The 18,204-nt window shown below is 43.1% G+C and overlaps 2 protein-coding genes across 2 annotated transcripts in view; one reads left to right on the top strand and one right to left on the bottom strand.

Moving 5' to 3' along the window:
• LOC308461817 (olfactory receptor 5AP2-like) overlaps window positions 1-18,204 on the top strand; it is a gene marked incomplete at its 3' end in the record, with an annotated part of 253,933 nt that continues 235,729 nt past the window's right edge. Inside the window, exon 1 of the mRNA XM_080978982.1 lies at window positions 1-48. Within this exon, the coding sequence (XP_080835108.1) occupies window positions 16-48 (33 nt within the window). The 5' untranslated portion in view covers window positions 1-15. The remainder of the gene's footprint in view (window positions 49-18,204) is intronic.
• On the bottom strand, window positions 1,974-16,864 carry LOC308461466 (cytosolic phospholipase A2 gamma-like). The gene is made up of 16 exons (XM_080978430.1): window positions 16,821-16,864; window positions 15,776-15,990; window positions 14,374-14,485; window positions 13,501-13,643; window positions 13,046-13,248; window positions 12,067-12,180; window positions 11,057-11,197; window positions 10,770-10,823; window positions 10,281-10,313; window positions 9,328-9,456; window positions 7,989-8,114; window positions 7,680-7,721; window positions 5,843-5,935; window positions 5,253-5,407; window positions 3,816-3,987; window positions 1,974-3,209 (listed from the first exon to the last, which is right to left on the bottom strand). Exons 2-16 carry the CDS (start codon window positions 15,793-15,795, stop codon window positions 3,058-3,060), a joined length of 1,689 nt encoding a protein of 562 aa, XP_080834556.1. The 5' UTR covers window positions 15,796-15,990; window positions 16,821-16,864; the 3' UTR covers window positions 1,974-3,057.

Raw genomic sequence — 18,204 nt, 5'->3', positions numbered from 1 at the left:
ATCTACATTGTGACCATGGCTGGAAACATTCTCATCATTGTACTGGTTGTAGCTGATCGACATCTTCACACCCCCATGTATTTCTTCTTAGGGAACTTGTCATGCCTAGAGGTTTGCTATAGTTCAACCATCCTGCCCAGGATGCTGGCCAGTTTCCTTTCTGGCAATAAAATCATTCCTTTTAAGGGTTGCATCATACAATATTTCTTCTTTGGCGGCTTGGCTGGCACTGAATGCTATCTTCTCTCTGCAATGTCTTATGACCGTTACTTAGCAATATGCAAACCCTTGCAATATGCAGCACTTATGAATAGCACGGTCTGTCGACATCTGGCTTGTGGATCTTGGTTCAATGGCTTTCTTGCCAGTGCCATAGTAACATTGTTTATGTCACAATTAACTTTCTGTGGCCCCAATATACTCAACCATTTCTTCTGTGACTCTTATACAATTCTAAAACTCTCCTGCAGTAATGCACAACTTATTTTTACACTAATATTCCTTCTGTGTTCTGCATTCACTCTTCCTCCTTTTCTTCTAACATTGACTTCTTATATCTGCATCATTTCTAAAATTGTGAGAATTTCATCTGTTGCAGGAAGACAAAAGACCTTCTCGACATGTTCTTCTCACCTCACTGTTGTGACCATTTTTTATGGGACACTCATAATTGTGTACATGTTGCCAGAAACCAATGAACTGGTAGATTTGAACAAAGTCTTTTCTATGGGTTACACTATTCTTACACCTTTGGTGAACCCTCTCATCTACAGTCTGAGGAACCAAGAGGTCAAGGAATCAATGAGAAGGGTTCTTCATAAATGTTGGGTACAGCATGGGTTGAATAGAAACTGATTAAAAAACAAACAAACATTGGGTATTCTGTCCATTCTTTTTGAAATGTTTTGTATGGATATGTTTAAGATAAATTTATGGTTCAAAATTAACTACCACCAGGAGTTCAGCTAGTGGTCTTTGGGAAACTAAATCTTAGCACTTGTGACTCCCCTCCCCACTTTAAGATTTGAAACTGGGTTTTGGAACTCTTTTCAAAGAGGGACGAGAAAATAGTTTTGTTAATTCCAACTTATGATTCCAGGTAGGGCTTCCCCACCCTCCCAGCCAGAACTCACTGGGACTCAGTTCCAGCACCTCTCATGTGGGCACCATTGCCATTCTAAGAGAACAAAGGAGGTGTTCATGATGAGTTCCGGCACCTCTTTTTCTAGAAAAATAGCACTGATTCCAGAAATATGAGGTGATTTGATCATCTCTCCCTGTTAGCCCCCAAATCCCCCTTGCCTTCAGTTGTCATAACAGACAGAATTTCTGATTGTGAGGAGACTTCTAAGAAACTGGTGCAAGGCAGGCAGGTGTAAATTAAGTCAGCATAAAGTTACAGATCCAAACCCAATAGGGCTGTTGCTGCTGCTCTGCTTGACAGAGGGAAAACTATTATTTAAGATTGTTTGCCAGGTAATGTGAATGAGCCAAATGGGCCTAAGATCCAGCCCAAATCCCCACTCTCTGGTCTCTCCCCCACCCCCACCCTTTGGGGGATTTACACCAGCATTGGCTCAGCCAGCTAAGTCCGAATGAGCAAGCAGAGTACCTGTGGCTGAGCCAGGGTTGGGAACTTAACCCTAGTTGAACCCCACTGAACCAGGAATCAGCTGGCTGATCCAGAGATCTGCTATCTCCTCAGCTGCTCATCCTGGCAGACCTCACCATAGAAACTCACTTCACTTAAGTGTTTATATGGCTTTTGAAGGCGAAGCTGTTTAAAAATGAAAAATGAGAAGGAACTGTCAATTTAGCAAGAACGCTGTAGTACTATTCACTGTGGAAGCCATGGGTGATGATTTTGCTGCCATCCTGTGGTCAATCATGAGATAGTTGCCTATTGAATTGTACCAAAAATCAGGGTTCCTTTGCATTGTTTTTGCATCAGCTCAGCAACAGATTGTGTGGATTAGAAACTTTATTTGCATTAACCACTATCCATTGCAATCAGATAAAATATACTGGGGATAGAGCTAAATAGTTAGCTATAAAAAATACATTCTTGAGGTTTACATCAATACAAATGGCAGAACTGATACATGATCCTTTAGCCACAGGTTGTACATACCACTGCTGGTGGGAGAAACAAGACAGCAATAGATATTCGCTTATTGAAAGTTGGAGTTTTAAAATTCAAATTGAAAAATTCTGTATTTTGGTATAATCAAACTTCTGTATAAGCTCTGTGGAAACAAACATGAATATTCAAGAAATAGGTCATTTGGAGATTCCAGTTAGGAGACCAACGAAGTGGATTTGGATCAGACTTTAAACCAAAACAGACTTTGACTAGTCTCATCACGAGCACACACAAAATTGCAATGAACAAGAATTCTTCATTCCTTCTGTTTATTATGGATATGGTACACAATTTTTGTTCACCTGGTGCAATATGAAGAAATTAATCAGCAAATTCTTATTAGTACTTAAAACAGAAAAATATACTTAACAGAAAATACTTCAACAAGATAATATCTACTTTCCTTCCCATGACAACTGAGTGAAAAGTATTAAATTACATAAAGCAAATTACTTTTTAATTTTAAAGTCCATTTTTAAAACCCACTCTCTGTATGCTTTTAAAAACATCAGAAAAGTTTTTGTATGTTATAAATGTCTTTTTGTAATTCATGTTCCCTGTATCCTTGATGACCTGTTGTCATCAATTCTGCTGCAAAACTTTTATTTTTAATAATATGTTTTCTACAAAGAAAAGGTTAGGATTAAGAAAAGTGGAAAAAAAGAATACTCTTTATAATACAAAGAAGAATGTGTTTTTAAATGTGAAGCAGCTGAGAAGGAAAAGGCAACATGCATGACAAAACACAATAGCCATGGGGGGGGGGGGGCAAACATTTCTTTAGAAAATATTGTTTCCTAGTGGAGACATTAGAAGCATGCTGCAAAGAATCATGTAGTGCTGAGTAGCTCCCACTTAGAAAAGAGGAAAATGTTGACCAGAACCTCCAAACTCAAAATTGGAATGAAAAGCTGTTAAGGAGCCTGCATGCTTTTCATCGCCTGCAGGATTCTTCCTCTGTTATTCCTCACGTTTGCTTTTGCTGCTTCTAGGAGGTTTTTGACCTCCTGCTCCTTGTAAGAAACTTTGAGGGTGGAATATTGTTCTCTCCATTCAGCTACTTTATCTTTAAAATAAAAAGGATGTACATAAGCAAGTGCCTTGCTATTCACTTGGAAACACTTAGTATAACACTTAACCACACATGTTCTTCAAAGCACCTATTACATAAACAGATGGGGCAGGAACATGTCCAGCTTATATTATATAAAGCTGAGCTATTGACTGTGGAGCTAGTGAGAACTCCAACGTTAATCCCAGCTATCTTAAAAACAAAACAAAAAAACTTGTAAAACTTCAGTAGAACTTGAACATGGAATCTGCCCCCCTCAATTTTATAGGAACATAAGATTCCTGCTGCATCAGACCAAAAGGCCTATCTAGTCCAGCATCTTCCTCCCAGGGCGACCAATTATAACAATTATTGGGTGAGCCAATTTCACAAGGTAGCAATTTGGCCAGAGTTGCCAGATTTATCTTCCAGGGATCAATCAGATCCAAGGAGATCATTAGTCCACAGTAAACAATGAAATTTGTTTTTAATTTTCTGTAATGATCTTTCTAATGCATAACCTGCCCTGGGACCTTAGAGTGAAGGTCGGACAATAAATGAATTATCAAAAACAATAATAAATGCATGCCCCTTTCTAAGCAATCCCCACACACAATATACCTTTGCAGTTCACTGTATTGAAGAGCGGGAAATGCATGACAGTTGGAGAATCATGTCCTTGGAAAACGTAGCAGTCATAGGGACTCTCTTTACTCTTGTCCAACTCTGAGACATCAATATCAGGAAAAGGAAGATGATTTTCCTTGCAGTACAGGACTGCTTCTTTGACAGTCTATGATGAGAAGAAAATGCAGGAAAGGAATGTGGAAATTGTTGTCTGAGCAGGACACCCCACTGGCGGTTGCCCAGGAGAAAAATTGTTAGGTGTGTAAAATTTCAATACATGTGCTGCCCCAGTACTTCTGTCACTGGGCTCCATTGAAAATGGCTTCTCCATGTGAACCAGTAAGTGACCTCTCCAAACAATGGAACGACTCTTCTTATCTCTGCAGCTGCAATCTCGTGGGTGATGTGCATGCCAGTAGGCAGTTGGATGCATATGTGTGCTCCATCTATTTCCCTCCCACAACCTCAGATGCTGACAACCCATGCTACACCACTGGGGCACCATGGATGATTTGGCTCTGCAGAGAGATGTCACCTCTACACAGAAAAAACTTCTGATCTTTCCACTTAAAAAGAAGTAGGTATAGCAACCTTGATCAATGCAGGGCCGCAATGCCACCCACCAGAAAAGGTGAGCGGACATACCAGCAATATCCAGGCACAGCAATTGTCTATTGTCTAGACTAAAGCACTCTTACTCAAATTCTGGTGACCCATCAGAGGCCCAGTAGCCTTGAGTCACCTGTGTGGCTTGTTACACTTTGTTTCTTCTTTCTACACCACTATACCTGCTGTACTAGCCAACTAAAGTGACTTAAAGCAGGGACAAAGGCAGCCTTTCAGATTTCTCTATCTGGCAATTGCGAATCCACCCTTTTGCATGTTCTTTTTTAGTCTGGCAAGAATGCTTCCTTAAAGTCTGACAGTGCTTCTGGCTTGACTAGATGGAGGCTGGAGAAGGATTTATGGCTGTGTGTGCATGTACGGGGGGGGGGGGGAACCCTACCATGCAAAGACAAAATTTACCGTATGTTTCTCATTCCACTTTTGCTACTGAATCTGCTCACTTGCCTTTTGGCAAGTGTAGTGTAGTGGTTGTAAGGCATGTGGCCCCTGAAATGTTTTCTAGAAGGGTATTTATCCCCTGAGCTGTTAAAAAAAACCAGTTCACAACCTCATTTAAACTGAAGAAGGGAGGAAGAAACAGGGAGCAGCGTGAATGGGAGAAAGAGAGCTTAGGGATTGTCTGGGTAAATCAGGAATTATTCTCCAGCTGAGATATAATGTGCAGTATTCACTTTTTTTCTTGAAGGTGAGCATTACAAGCCTTTGCATCTCATCACCAATCCTGAGCCCAGTGAGCTTTGCTGCCAGCACTGATACTGTAATTAAAAAATGAAATCTCATCATGACCCAACGCAACAAACCTACCTCAAAAGGATTTCCGCTGCTGAAGTCAAAGGAAAGAATGAGTTTCACTTCCCGTTCAGGACGGAGGACAAGCGGATAAGCAGAATTCATGGCTATACCAGCATCGGCCAAACGGAGTTCTTCCTTGCCTGTGAGATTCTTGTCATTAAGGCTGGCTAAGGGGAGAGAGTCGGGTATTACCTTGATAATTTGTTTTCAGGAGTTGTTTCATATGCATGCATTCCCTGCCATCTGGAGAGGTGTCAGGGCAAACTAGACGCAGTGAGTGAAAGCCTCTTGCACAGATTCTGGCCAAGGCTATACAACCCCGTCCTCCCCGAATGACCTGGCCAGCCCTATTTCCATTTTGTAGTGGCTATTTATTTATTTTTGGCTGCTAAGCAGACAGGCTAATGCTTGCTGGGTTCCCCCCCACACACTCCATTTCTTTCTATTCTTTCCTCCAAGAAATTCAAAGGGCGTTTCTGGTTCTTCCCCTCCAAATGTATTTTTGTAAGTTGCTTTGAGACATATTTGTAGAAAGTGATGAACAAATAAATACTAACACCACCATCATTACAATAATTAATAGTGTGTGTGGTTTTCCTTACAGTATTTGTAAATATAGTTGGAGATGGTCCCCCATTTCCATTTGAAGAGGCAATAAACAGTTTTTGACAGTATTCTCAATGTATCCCATATACCTGCAAAATAAAAACTAGATTAGAAATGAACATAATGTCTGAGAATTCTATTATTATTATTATTATTATTATTATTATTATTATTATTACTTTTAAAACACATTGAAAGCATGTTCCCCCCCCCCTTCAAGGAATTTGTAATTTACGCCTTAGAGAATTTAAATTCCCATAAGCCCTTCACAAACTACAGTGCTCAGAATTCTTTTGAAAAAAGTGCTTCAAATGTGCTTTAAAGGCATAGCATATAGGCAACCTATATGGTAGCTGCTTCACACAGCATGTGGTACAACTCATCCCTGTTAGATTATCCCAGTTGTATAGAAGGCTACCAGTTGTATAGAAGGTGGTAACTGAAGCTTAGCTACATATTAAATGCATATCAGTGTCCTAGGGATGGGTCCTTGCTTCCTTCTCCAGCCTTATTGCTTAGGACTACACACACATTGGTCATCATGTAACTTCCTCTGAACTCTGCCAGAAGGGGTAGGGATCTCAGTGTATTGTCAGCTACGTTCCTTCACTGACAGGAAATGAAAATGCAGGCATAGAGAGAGAACAGATAAGAGTAGAAGGCAGAGGGGAGGGAGATGAACCAGGGAGCAGCCGTGACTTGATCCCTGGACACAGAGAAAATGAAAGAGAGAGCCAGAGTGAAAGAATGCAACATATAGGCTCAGACAGTGAGACAGACACAAAAATACAGGGATTGCCAGCTCCAAAATATCGTAGGATCACGAGACTGGCCGAAAAGTGCGAAAAGGACAGGAAGTGAAGGTGGGGGTTTTCCTGTTGGGGGGAAAGGGGGGCGGAGCTCAGTTCCAGCAACTGTGCTATCTGAGGATGACGGAGATTAGCGGAGCTCCAACCAGGGCTTTTAAAATTGCCTAATAAATCTGAATAATTAACTCGCATGTGTGGGAGAGACCCAAGCCTTACATGTATCATGATTCATTCACCTAACGGTCCCAAAACACTACACCAATTGTAGGAGGTTGTGGGATTGCTGATCCCTGTGGTAAGTGTATCATGTAGCCCAGCTTTATATGATTGGCAAAGGTGAAAAATGGGAAGGGTGACACCTAGTCCTATTATGAAGCCAATATGGTATATAATAGGTAAAGGTAAAGGGACCCCTGACCATTAGGTCCAGTCGTGACCGACTCTGGGGTTGTGGCACTCATCTCGCTTTATTGGCCGAGGGAGCCGGTGTACAGCTTCCGGGTCATGTGGCCAGCATGACTAAGCCACTTCTGGCGAACCAGAGCAGCACACAGAAACGCCGTTTACCTTCCCGCCGGAGCAGTACCTATTTATCTACTTGTACTTTAACGTGCTTTCAAACTGCTAGGTTGGCAGGAGCAGGGACCGAGGAATGGGAGCTCACCCCGTTGTGGGGATTCGAACCGCCGACCTTCTGATCGGAAAGTCCTAGGCTCTGTGGTTTAACCCACAGCGCCACCCACGTCCCATGGTGTATAATGCATACTGATAAATGTGTGATCATTCAATGATACATTGATTATTTTTATTGTACATGGCATTAATAATTTAATGAGCTGGTGGTTTATAAAGGCCCTTATAAATAAATATTAATAAAATTAAAAGTGAATGGATATAAAACCATCTGTATACCTTATAATCTCATTTTCATAGCTGCAGATTCTCATCACAAACCTTTGTGATATACAAATAATTTGTAAAATGTTGGTTTGAAAATGATGTATAAAATTTGTGAATTACTTACTTCTCTTTGTTTCTTCATGATGCGTGAATGGAGATGTCCTAGCTGTCAAAAGCAAAGCATCATAACATTGAGACTAAGGGATAAAACGCAATAAAACAGGTGCACTATAACACATCTAAACTGTAAGATGGTTACAATATGCTTCTTGTAAGTGGAGCAGAAGTTGTTTAGGGTTCCAGTCCTTCACATTTATGTAGGATCAAACTCCATTGAACACAGTGGGGCTTATTTTTGAATGAAAATGTGCATATATAAGATTGCTCTATAAGAGAGTTCTTTGGAAGTTTTGAAATTCATAGCCACACTTACCTGCAAATTCTTGAGTAAACATGTCAGCCAGGGTCAAAAACTGTGCCACTCTTCCAGGCTTGTCTAGAGTGTTGTGTTTGTCCTTCAGTAAACTGAGGAAGTTGTAGGTGTTGCTGCCTACTTGATCTATCAAAGAATGCAAGATGAGACTGGAATAATGAAAAAGCATATCCATCTGGTCTAACCAGATTAAAATTAAGTTTCACAAAACTAAAACCTTTGTAACACTTGTATTTCACATTTTTGAGATTTCAGCCTCATTCTCCAATTATATTTGGAGGAATTCCAGTATAGGAAGGATTGCACTGCCACCTGAAGTGAAGGCACAAGACAGTCGTATGGTATCAGGGATACCAACCTGAATAAAATATTGAGGGGGCCCAAGTAAGCCCCACCCCACATAATTGATCACATGAATGGCAATTGATTTGAATGGCAATGTCCATCAAATTTGGGGAGGGTGGCCCCCTCAAATATTTCATTGAGGGGGTGAAGCCCCCTTGGTCCCTAGGAATTGGCTCCAATGTATAGTACAAATAGGTCTCAACTTTATCGATTAACCTAGAGAGGAGGGGTAGGGAGTCAGCAGCCTTCCAAATATTGTTGGAATCTTACTCCTATGATGCCTGGCCAGTCTGCCTAAGGCTTTGAGGAGCTAGGGTCCAACAACATCTGGAGGACCATAGTTTCACCACTTTGGTAATACAGTGATCAAACTTACTAAAGACTCAGCTACCTGTAGGCAACTCCTCCCTCTGTGTTCTCACATGGGCAATGCCACCCAGCAATGGGCCTGATGTGGGTTTTCTATTGGCAACTTACCATGAAGATGAACGGGGGGACTCCTCTAAATCCCCGCCTCACACGCACATACATAGATGACAGCACTTGGCAGAACAATGGTCCCAGGTCCCAAGAGCACCTGTCAACACATACCCTCTTGAGCTGGGTGGCAATGCAAGGTTGGCTGCTCAAGAACCCCCTACTTAATTGGTGCCTACAGCAAACCTTGCAGGGAAACATTTTCTTTGCCTGCACGGTTTGAAATTAAATTACACAGACCGAGGGAAATGCTTCACCTGACACCGTGGCATTGCCAAGTGATTGTCAGGTGGTTGCCCCTGCCCACCTGCCAAAGTGTCCCTTGAGTGTCGAAGGAGATCTGAATCTAGCTGGTTGGTAAGATTCAATTCTCCATCATTGATTTAAGTCATGGGTACAATTTGCTGCCATAATCATAGTCCTAATCACACACACTATACACTTTGAAGGGGTTGCTGGGAGCATGAAGACCTGTGTAGGAAAAATAGACACCAGTGATTCCTCAGCTTCCTCTTACCTTTAAGAAGTTCCATGATGTTTGTGATGTTTTCATCCTGATGTTCATGTGTCGTCCCTTCCATGGCATGAATCAGGAGCTTTATTGCATGTGAAGCAGCCTGACAATATATACAGTGACAACTGGAAGCTTCAAAAAGAGCCCAAAAATGCAAGCAACAAGAAAGGAATAAAGCTTACAAATAGGGAATCAGTGGTTGGATTATTCCAAAAGTTAGGATGCAACATATTGTAGGGAATGTGACAGTGCTGATAAAAATGGGCAGGGCAGGCCAGGCTTCAAAATACAGAGAGAATAACATGCTAAATGAGATATGCCTGACTTATTGGATCATCCCTGAAATCCCCCCCCACACATGCTGGTTCTAGTCAAGAAGCCCCAGCTCCTAGATGTCCCATCCTTATGTCACTGCTGGAATAAATGTATTGCCTATAAGATAGGTGAGCCATGACATCACTGACAGATGTCTACCTTGGGAAGGAAACGTAGCAATAAAAAACACCTCAATTCCAAAAGTTCTGCAAATGCACCTTAAATCCATTTCTTTCTGCAACCTTTTCTAACTACCCTCCTCTAAACCTTTGATAGCTATGGGAAATGCAGAACTTGTCAGGGTTTCTATAGTACTGGATAACCCTTGCTGAAACACAGCCATAAGTCAAATGCAAACCTGCTTTTGCATAATACTTCAGGAGACAGCAATACTTATCTTCCAGCCCAACAAATCTTTCCTGATAACAGAATGTTTCCTAACTTAAATAGTGGCTAAGGCTGCTTCCACACAGGCTGACCTTCCTACCTTTGACCCTTTTTTCTGAAACTACTTTCCATTTTGTGTAGAGCAAACATGTGCATATAGGTTTGCAAAGTTCCTGAATAAAGAAGGCATCAACAGATGTATCCTTTTGAGACGGACTGATGGCAAAAAAATTCAAGCAATGTCAAGGACTTACCTGAAGCTTGTTCTCCCAGGTGTTTGATATAATCTGAAAATGTGAGAAGTACATTATATTTCCATAGCTCTAGGAATATTCTATTAGATGGGGAATCTGTGTTCCTCCAGATGTTAATTGGGCTGCATTTTCCATTATCCATAATCATTGGCTATGCTAGCTGGGGCCCATCCCTGTGGCAGAGAGAAGAATTGTGGTCAGGGTGAAGTGGCCCAGAGGAGCAGGGGACCATGGAACCAACCACTCCCCTCAAAAAAAATGTTGCTGTGTACTAGTACAAGTTGTCAAGTGTTGGCAAATTAAGTGAGGGCAGTCTGGCCACAGTAGCATGTTAGTGTTGTAAGGACATAGAAGGCCAGAGGATTTTCTTCAGAGCTCCACATAAGCTACGCAACTACTTCCAAGTGTGCACACATGGGCTGTGCCTTTGGAATCCATACCAGGAAGGAACTTTCCCTAGCTGGGTCCAATAGGCTAAACATACAAAACCTTCTATTTCCTTGACGTCTTCTTTGCGATCTGCAAATGAACTTCCCCATAAGCCTGAAAGAGAAGGAAGGAAATGGAAATGACATTTTCTAGGAAATTTACTGGGTAGCACTATGTTTAGTGGCATACATTAATCCTAATTGTATGCCACTAAACATAGCAGAGGGAACATGCTCGGTTCAGTGCGGGAAGGTGGGGAATCACTGAGCATGTAAACTAGTCTGATGTTTGGATACTGCATGAATCTGTCGTGTTGCTGCCTCTTCCCCCTGTCAAGTCAGCAGTACCTCTCAAGTAAGAAATGCTTTTTTCATTCTTCAGTATTCTCAGCACACCATTCTCAAATGAGCTGCCCAACAGCCTCATGTCAACAAATGCACCAGGGTGAAAGAATCCAGCATCATGGGGTGTGAATTCAAACCAGATACCTATAAAAAAAAAAATGAAAATCAGTGTCAGAAAGTGTGGGAAACAATTGTTTACACACATAGACTTCTTTTGCTGTATCAGCTTCTGTATTTGTCATGTTTCTTTTTGACGTCTCACAAACTATTGTTTATAGAAATTTCTATTTAGTTAATTGGCTGGCTATGTTCTGTCTCTATTCTGTCTTAAGCATATGCGGCGCCGGGGTGCTAAGATCCACCCAGTGCCCCCCCTCCCAGCTTGCCCAGTCCCAGGCGTGCAGGAGGGTAGAGCCAGCCGGCCGCCTCAGTGTCTCACTGGCTCGGTCACCCCCAAACCCGTGGCACAGAGCTGCCCGCAGCAGAAGAGCCTGCCGTGGTACCCCGACCAATGGGCGGGCTTTTCCCAGACTCAACTCTCGGGCCCTGGACTCTTGGCCTGGAGCTTCTGAGAGCCTGGCGCCCGGGTGCCCCACACCCCTAGCGCCTATGGGTAAGACGGCCCTGCTTGGAGGCATCTGTTCAGCCTCTGTGAGAACAGGATGCTGTTCCAGGTAGTCCTTTGGTCTGTTGCAGAAGGACTCATCTAATGTTCTTATGTTAGTTCAGCCCACTGTCTGTCAATTGCATTGATCCAATGGCAGTCTCCAATAACAGTTGCACATGCTCCTTGGATAAGTTTAACACGCATAGAGATTATTGTTGGAAGAGTATAACAGTTGGGTTATAGGCTATGTTAATCAGGCTCCAAGGAGACCCAATGGACAGTGATTCCAAGCACAGAGAAGACCCACGAACATATGGATAAGATCCAAGCTCTTTTAAGTTGTATTGATTTCAAAGGCATCACAAGAAATGGCCATATATAGTTGCTGATTTGTTTTGTTTCTTACCTGGATGGGTTTTACTGGTGTCATCTAATTTGTTTGAATCAACCGCTGCATAGATGGGGTAAGGAACTTCCCCATTAAAAGAGACCATCCTTTCCTTGGACAAATGACCATAATCTAGCTGTAGAGAAAGGGACTCATTAGTGAGGGAGAATATCGTCCCAATACAAATAACAGCTTCAGAGAAGGGATTTTTCCCAGTTCCAAGCAAGGAAGGCAAGTGTTAAGTTCCTCCTCTGTACCTGCTGCGATTTTGGTAAGTTATAAGCCCTGCCAGCTGATGCTATTTGCATTTAACAATAAACAAATAACATCTTGAAAGCAAATACATTTTTTATCTCATGTGTAGCTTGACATGCTCAGTTGGTGAGAGCTAGCAGGATTATAGCCTGAGATAAGTTGCTATTCCTACTGAGTATGTCACATTTAGAACAGCAAAACTGATCACTTGGGTACTTCTGCTGTGTACCAAGATGAATCAAAAGGCTCTGGACTACCGTAGTTTTTATACTGTATTTTATGCTGCATCTATGTTGTATTACAATTAAGTGTTTTCAATTTGTTGTTAGCCGCCCTGAGCACATTTTTTTGAACCGGTAGGGGTGGGGTATAAATAAAAAATTATTATTATTATTACAGTACAAATATACGTTGCTTGCCATTTTTGGTGGAATGATGGAAAATCTCTACAAGGCTTCCTGTAGGCAGTGCCTTGCTGACAAGCTGCACTATAAACTGCATCTGGATCTTCCTGCAGCCTCTAAATCAGTTTACTATGTGGTCTGGAAGTGGTTGTGTTGCAACTGTGGTTTCTTGGTGGGGAAGAAGGAACATGGGATGTACAAAAAGAGTTGGATTGTGGCATAGGTGTGTATGTTTTTAAAAAAGCATATACAATGCTTTTCAAGTCTCCCCCCCCCCCCGGGGGGAGGGAAACAATTCTGTGCAACCACAAAGTATCTGTGGAAAGGAGGTAGTATACTTGCCTCATGCAACATTGCATAGAGAACGACACTGCCCCAGAAATCGGTTAAGGAGTATGTCTTCTCTTTACTTGGTTCTACAAGGGCATCCAGGGATTTGCTGGGATCCCATGATTGATTTACAAGATTGTCACACATCTTTGCTTCCAAAATAGGAAGCTTTCCCAGCCATTCCTCATGTTCATAGATGAATGACATACACCTTGGAGAAAAGGCAAAGCATCGTGAACAAAGCTTTGAAGAAAGACTTTTCCTGGAGGAACATTGCCAATCACTGTAGATAACGCTGAGATGGATACAGCAAAGGCCTGAATCAATATAATACAATTTAGCATGTTCCTGCGTTGGACAGAGCTTTCTTTATCAAATCATTTAGCCATTAGAGACAACCTAGGTTCCTACTTCTTCAAATGGTTATACCAGTCATCACTGAATATAGTTTATGTCCACTTACCAGGTAGAACCTGATACTCCACAGAGATACATCACAGCACCCAACAAATCCTCTTTCTGAAGTTCTCCCAGAACCCCTTGAAGTGCAATCATGGCCCGCAACCCTCCACCAGATCCTAACAGGGCAACATTAGGAACAGAACTCTAGGGAAACAGGGAAAGACAAATAACTGTCATATTTTGAAATATGTAATCAGAAATACTTTTTACAATGTAACACCAAGCGGTGAAGCTAGAAACAGATGGTGCATGGTAGCAGAAGACATGGTACTATATTGATGCTTTCCTAACCTGCTGTTTAACAGGAGGTAGAGTGGGAGGGGCAAGCTGGCTGCAAGATCCACCCCTCTCTAGCCACCTGTAAGCAAAAGCAATTTGATCAACAGGGAGTCAGGAGACTGCTGCCATCCCAACCTGCTGTCTGCTACTGGTGAAGTTAAGTTCTGCAGGGAACAGTATATTCTCTTCCTTCATGAAATATTGATTGATTTTGTAGCTGTTGGAAGAACAATGGGAAATCAATTGCTGTTAGTTATTGCAATTTAAGCTTCCGTAACTCAACTTTACTGTATCCCTAATTTCCTCTCCGAATTCTGCTTCCCACCATCTTCTCTCCCAGCTTCCCATGTTTTAGCCACCCACCCACTCACTTTGCCTTTTGTCTATTCATTTTTTCAAGCACCTTTGCCTTGATCATTTGCCTGCTTTGTCCATTTAGAGCACCTGAGCAGCTCAGCCAATGACAGGCTGCCCCCTTTCCCAAAAATATCAGGGCTTTATGTACATCACTGCCAGAGATTGTGTCGCTATTACCCAAAGTGCGAGCACCACCACATCCCTTAAGCATATTGCAATATAGACCATGAAACTTTACCATGGCGGTGTTGACCCCAAGCTTCAGAAAAGAATTGTGCACTTTGATTTTTCTTCTGCCAACAGCTGTTTTTTCTTCATCAGATACATCTCTGGAAATCCGGATCACATCACTAGTTTAAGAATAAAAGTCAACCATTTCAAAGTTGCTCATTCAAGTGGGAGTCTCTACCCCAGTCATCTGTGGAGCACATACAGACAACCCACCATTTTGTGCTTCAAGTTTCATAGAAACATAAAGTCCACTCACCCCTTCCAGGTGACATGAAGATTGTGGCCCCGTGCCAACCCTGCCTCCATCCTCATTTCCACAGCTTGGTCTCTGGCTGCAGCGGCTGTCGGGAAGTGCTACAGCCTCTCCCCCCAGCCGCAAAATTCAAATTTGCTTGTCTGCAATTTTGGACCAATCATGGGTTGGCTTGAGAGTGTGGCCATAGAGGGTTACACTCATGGAGTCTTCACTCAGGTCCACTCCGCAGGGATAAAAACCTTTGCCCAGGACTGCAGTCGGCATCAAAGTCGGAGAAATAGTCACACTACCAGTGAATTTGTTGGTCCTGCCCAGCTTCTAGCCCCCTACAGCACCACTGAGGAACCATGTGGGGGAGAAAGTCACTGCTTTGGTGCTGATATCAGGGTGTGTGTTTTTTTTGGGGGGGAAGCATGGGTGGGATAGCACAGTGCGAGTGATGTCACCACCACCCAAATGAGGGTAGAGTAGGGTAGATGGGAGCTGAACTTGGCTCACATTCAGAAGTGGCACCACCATCTGCTTCTGAAAGCATTTGAGGACCTGAATGGTGGTGTGGCTAGGTCAGCCTGGGGAGCGACCTCTATGACCTTTTGGACAGTGCACAGCCTGGCTGGCTGCTGACAGGCATGCACCCCCATCCTTCATGATTACTTCTGAGTGGGCTTACCTGGCACGATCTCCACTACTACCAGATAAGCCAGCAAGTGTGTGAGGGCAAGATTGCAGGTGCATCAGCACTGCTGTTGCAGGGGTGGTGGTAACTGGTAGCAAGTACTGAGAAGGCTGCTGAACATTGGTGGGGAAGCTGAGAGCAATCTTCCCAGGGGCCCTGCAAAATCTGGAGCTGGGCCTGTTTAAAAGCACACTCCATGGACACCAGCAAGAGCATGTTTCAAGCTACTTTCTGAGACAGCTGTATATTTTTCATGTCCCCCAGTATTTACAAGAGTGTCAGGCAAAGTTAGTGGACCCTTCTGCTACATCTCATGCTAGAGAACAGTTCTGAAGTTAGGAAACACTTCTGCAATCCTACAGGGTTTCCCCTTTGTTTTTCACAAAGGCAGCCCTCAGTTTCTTCACACAACCATCGGTTTTGCAAGAACAGTTCTGGTAATCGTTAGTTAGCAAACAACATCTGGATAAATATTACCTTTGGTTTGACCCAGGCATACATAACCTGTGACCTTTCGAGCTGAGTGAAGTTCAATAGACATGCTTGACAGTTCAGAAAGGCTATATTGGCTGCCTGTGTGGGGCTGCAGAAAGGGGATTTAAGCACTCAGAAGTCCACATTACTTGAGGAAGCACCATAGCTCAGTAACAGAGCATCTGCATCTCCTGCATATGTAGCATCTCCTGAAAGGGCTGGGAAAGAGAACCCTCTCTAAAAAGTCTGGAGAATCACAAGTTGGTCAGTGCAGATTAAATGTGGAGGCTCCTCAGCTGTCAAAATCTCGGGCGGGGGGGCTTGCAAATTATCTCCTAATGCATTTTTTGTTTTACCAAGCAACAATTTTAATAAACCAATTTCAATATCAAATTAATATTATTTTGATCTGTTGTCATGGGGGCCCCTAAATGCTCTGCCTATCTGGCACTGCACTAAGCTAGATGGACAAATGGTTTGACTCAATAGGAGGCAACTTGCTATGTTCCTATCACTGACTGGTGAGCAGTGTTTTGCTTGATGGGACCCACATTGTATTAGCCATGCACCATCCACTGTTACACAGTTTCCCGCTTCAAACGTTAGTGCATGCATAATGAAAGCAGGAGGCTCCAACCCAAATATATGCAGGTCCACTGCAGAGCCAGAAAAAAATCCCCACATACACAAACCATGCATACAGCTGAATGCGCAGAGGGAGTACTCTTTGACCGATGACATGCATGAGTAGAGCCAGTTCAGAGGAGCATTCATGCCATCTGATCGTGCCCCTGACATCCTGTGGGCTCCCCAGTATCAGCAGCCATCCTCAGTGGGATCACTAGGAGTGGTGGTAGCCAAGCAGACATGCTACAAGCTGCAAGGGAGGGAGGCTATGATTCACCCAGCTTTCTCTGCTTCCCAAGCAGACCTTTTCTTGCAGCTCTTCACTGCAAAGTAAACTGCAACTGGTGGGCCCAAACCAGACAATATGTCAACACTGGCTGACCTTCAGCACCTGCAATGAATTTGAACTGTTTTGCCTTACCTTTGTTTAAGAGACAAGCTTTCTCCATTAATAGTCTCATTTTCCTTTAATAAAGGAAGAAACAGAAAGAAAATGTGAGTCTATAATGTTTCAAAATCGGGGTGTGGGACATCAGGTCCTGAGGCCTCAATGTGGCTCCCCAGGCCTCTCCCTTGACCCCAAGCTACACCCCACTCCTTAGCCACTCTTGGTCTTCAGACGCACCCCTCACTGCCCTCCTTCAGGTGGTTATTGCCTTGCTGGATTGTGTCATTAACTCTGATAAGGCCTCTTGCTTGCCTGGAGGACAGAGAGGGGTTGTGTGCAGAAACGAGCCACTGTACAAAAGCACAAATTGAAATGTGTTGATATTTTGTCTCTGGCCCTACCTACCACTGTCATGTGGCCCCCAGAAAGTTACTTCAAAAGGAATGTGGCTTCAGGTCCCGCCCCCCCCCCAATATACTTAGTTTCACCAATCCTTCTTGTGCATTGGCAGTGCCATGTTGATTTCTTCAGGATTGACATCCTGCTAATGAATTTGCTGTTGTAATATAGGATTGGTTGTTGCTTTTCTCTCTCCTTTCTTGGTCCGCTACCCAGGTTTTGCTCACTTGCTCTGTATTTCATTGTTTCACATAAAATATGATTTCATGTTTTTTAAGGTCTCTAACAATTCAACCGATTTGGAAAACATGAGGGAGAGGAGAATGTTTCATAATGGATAGATTTCTTACCATTTGTCTTCCTGCTTTGTTTACCGGGTAACCCACAGATTTCAATGTTTTCTGTGACAAAGAAACAATTTCACAAAGTCTTCAGCATTTGTCTTACAAGATGTTTTCAGATGACCAATTTATTGAACATTCATACTCATTTGTTTTCATGGAAATTAGACCATGGATTTGCACTGGCTTGTTTCCTCATTAATTTAGAGGAGTCTACACAACATCTAGAGATGCAGGTGGCGCTGTGAGTTAAACCACAGAGCCTAGGACTTGCCGATCAGAGGGTTGGCGGTTCGAATCCCCGCGACGGGGTGAGCTCCCATTGCTCAGTCCCTGCTCCTGCCAACCTAGCAGTTCGAAAGCACGTCAAAGTGCAAGTAGATAAATAGGTATCGCTCCGGCGGGAAGGTAAACGGCGTTTTCGTGAGCTGCTCTGGTTCGCCAGACGTGGCTTAGTCATGCTGGCCACATGACCCGGAAGTTGTACACCAGCTCCCTCAGCCAATAAAGCGAGATGAGCACTGCAACCCCAGAGTCGGTCATGACTGGACCTAATGGTCAGGGGTCCCTTTACCTTTACCTTTACACAACATCTTCCTCCTCCCATTGTTGTCCCATACCTTTCCCCCTTTAACTGCAGACATTTTTGCTCCATGGAAACTTCCAAAATGGCTAGG

The sequence above is a fragment of the Podarcis pityusensis genome (assembly GCF_964106645.2).
Source record: "Podarcis pityusensis genome assembly, chromosome: 13".
In the NCBI taxonomy this organism is placed as follows: Eukaryota; Metazoa; Chordata; class Lepidosauria; order Squamata; family Lacertidae; genus Podarcis; species Podarcis pityusensis.
This window is presented reverse-complemented; position numbering and strand designations above follow the sequence as displayed.

Coding starts and splice junctions, on each gene's coding strand:
- LOC308461466 (XM_080978430.1), bottom strand. CDS start 15,795: ATGCCTGGGTCAAACCAAAG. Junction 13,644..14,373: donor TTGGGGTCAACACCGCCATG/GTAAAGTTTCAT, acceptor CTGTTTCCCTAG/AGTTCTGTTCCTAATGTTGC. Junction 3,988..5,252: donor GCAGCGGAAATCCTTTTGAG/GTAGGTTTGTTG, acceptor TTCTCATCATAG/ACTGTCAAAGAAGCAGTCCT.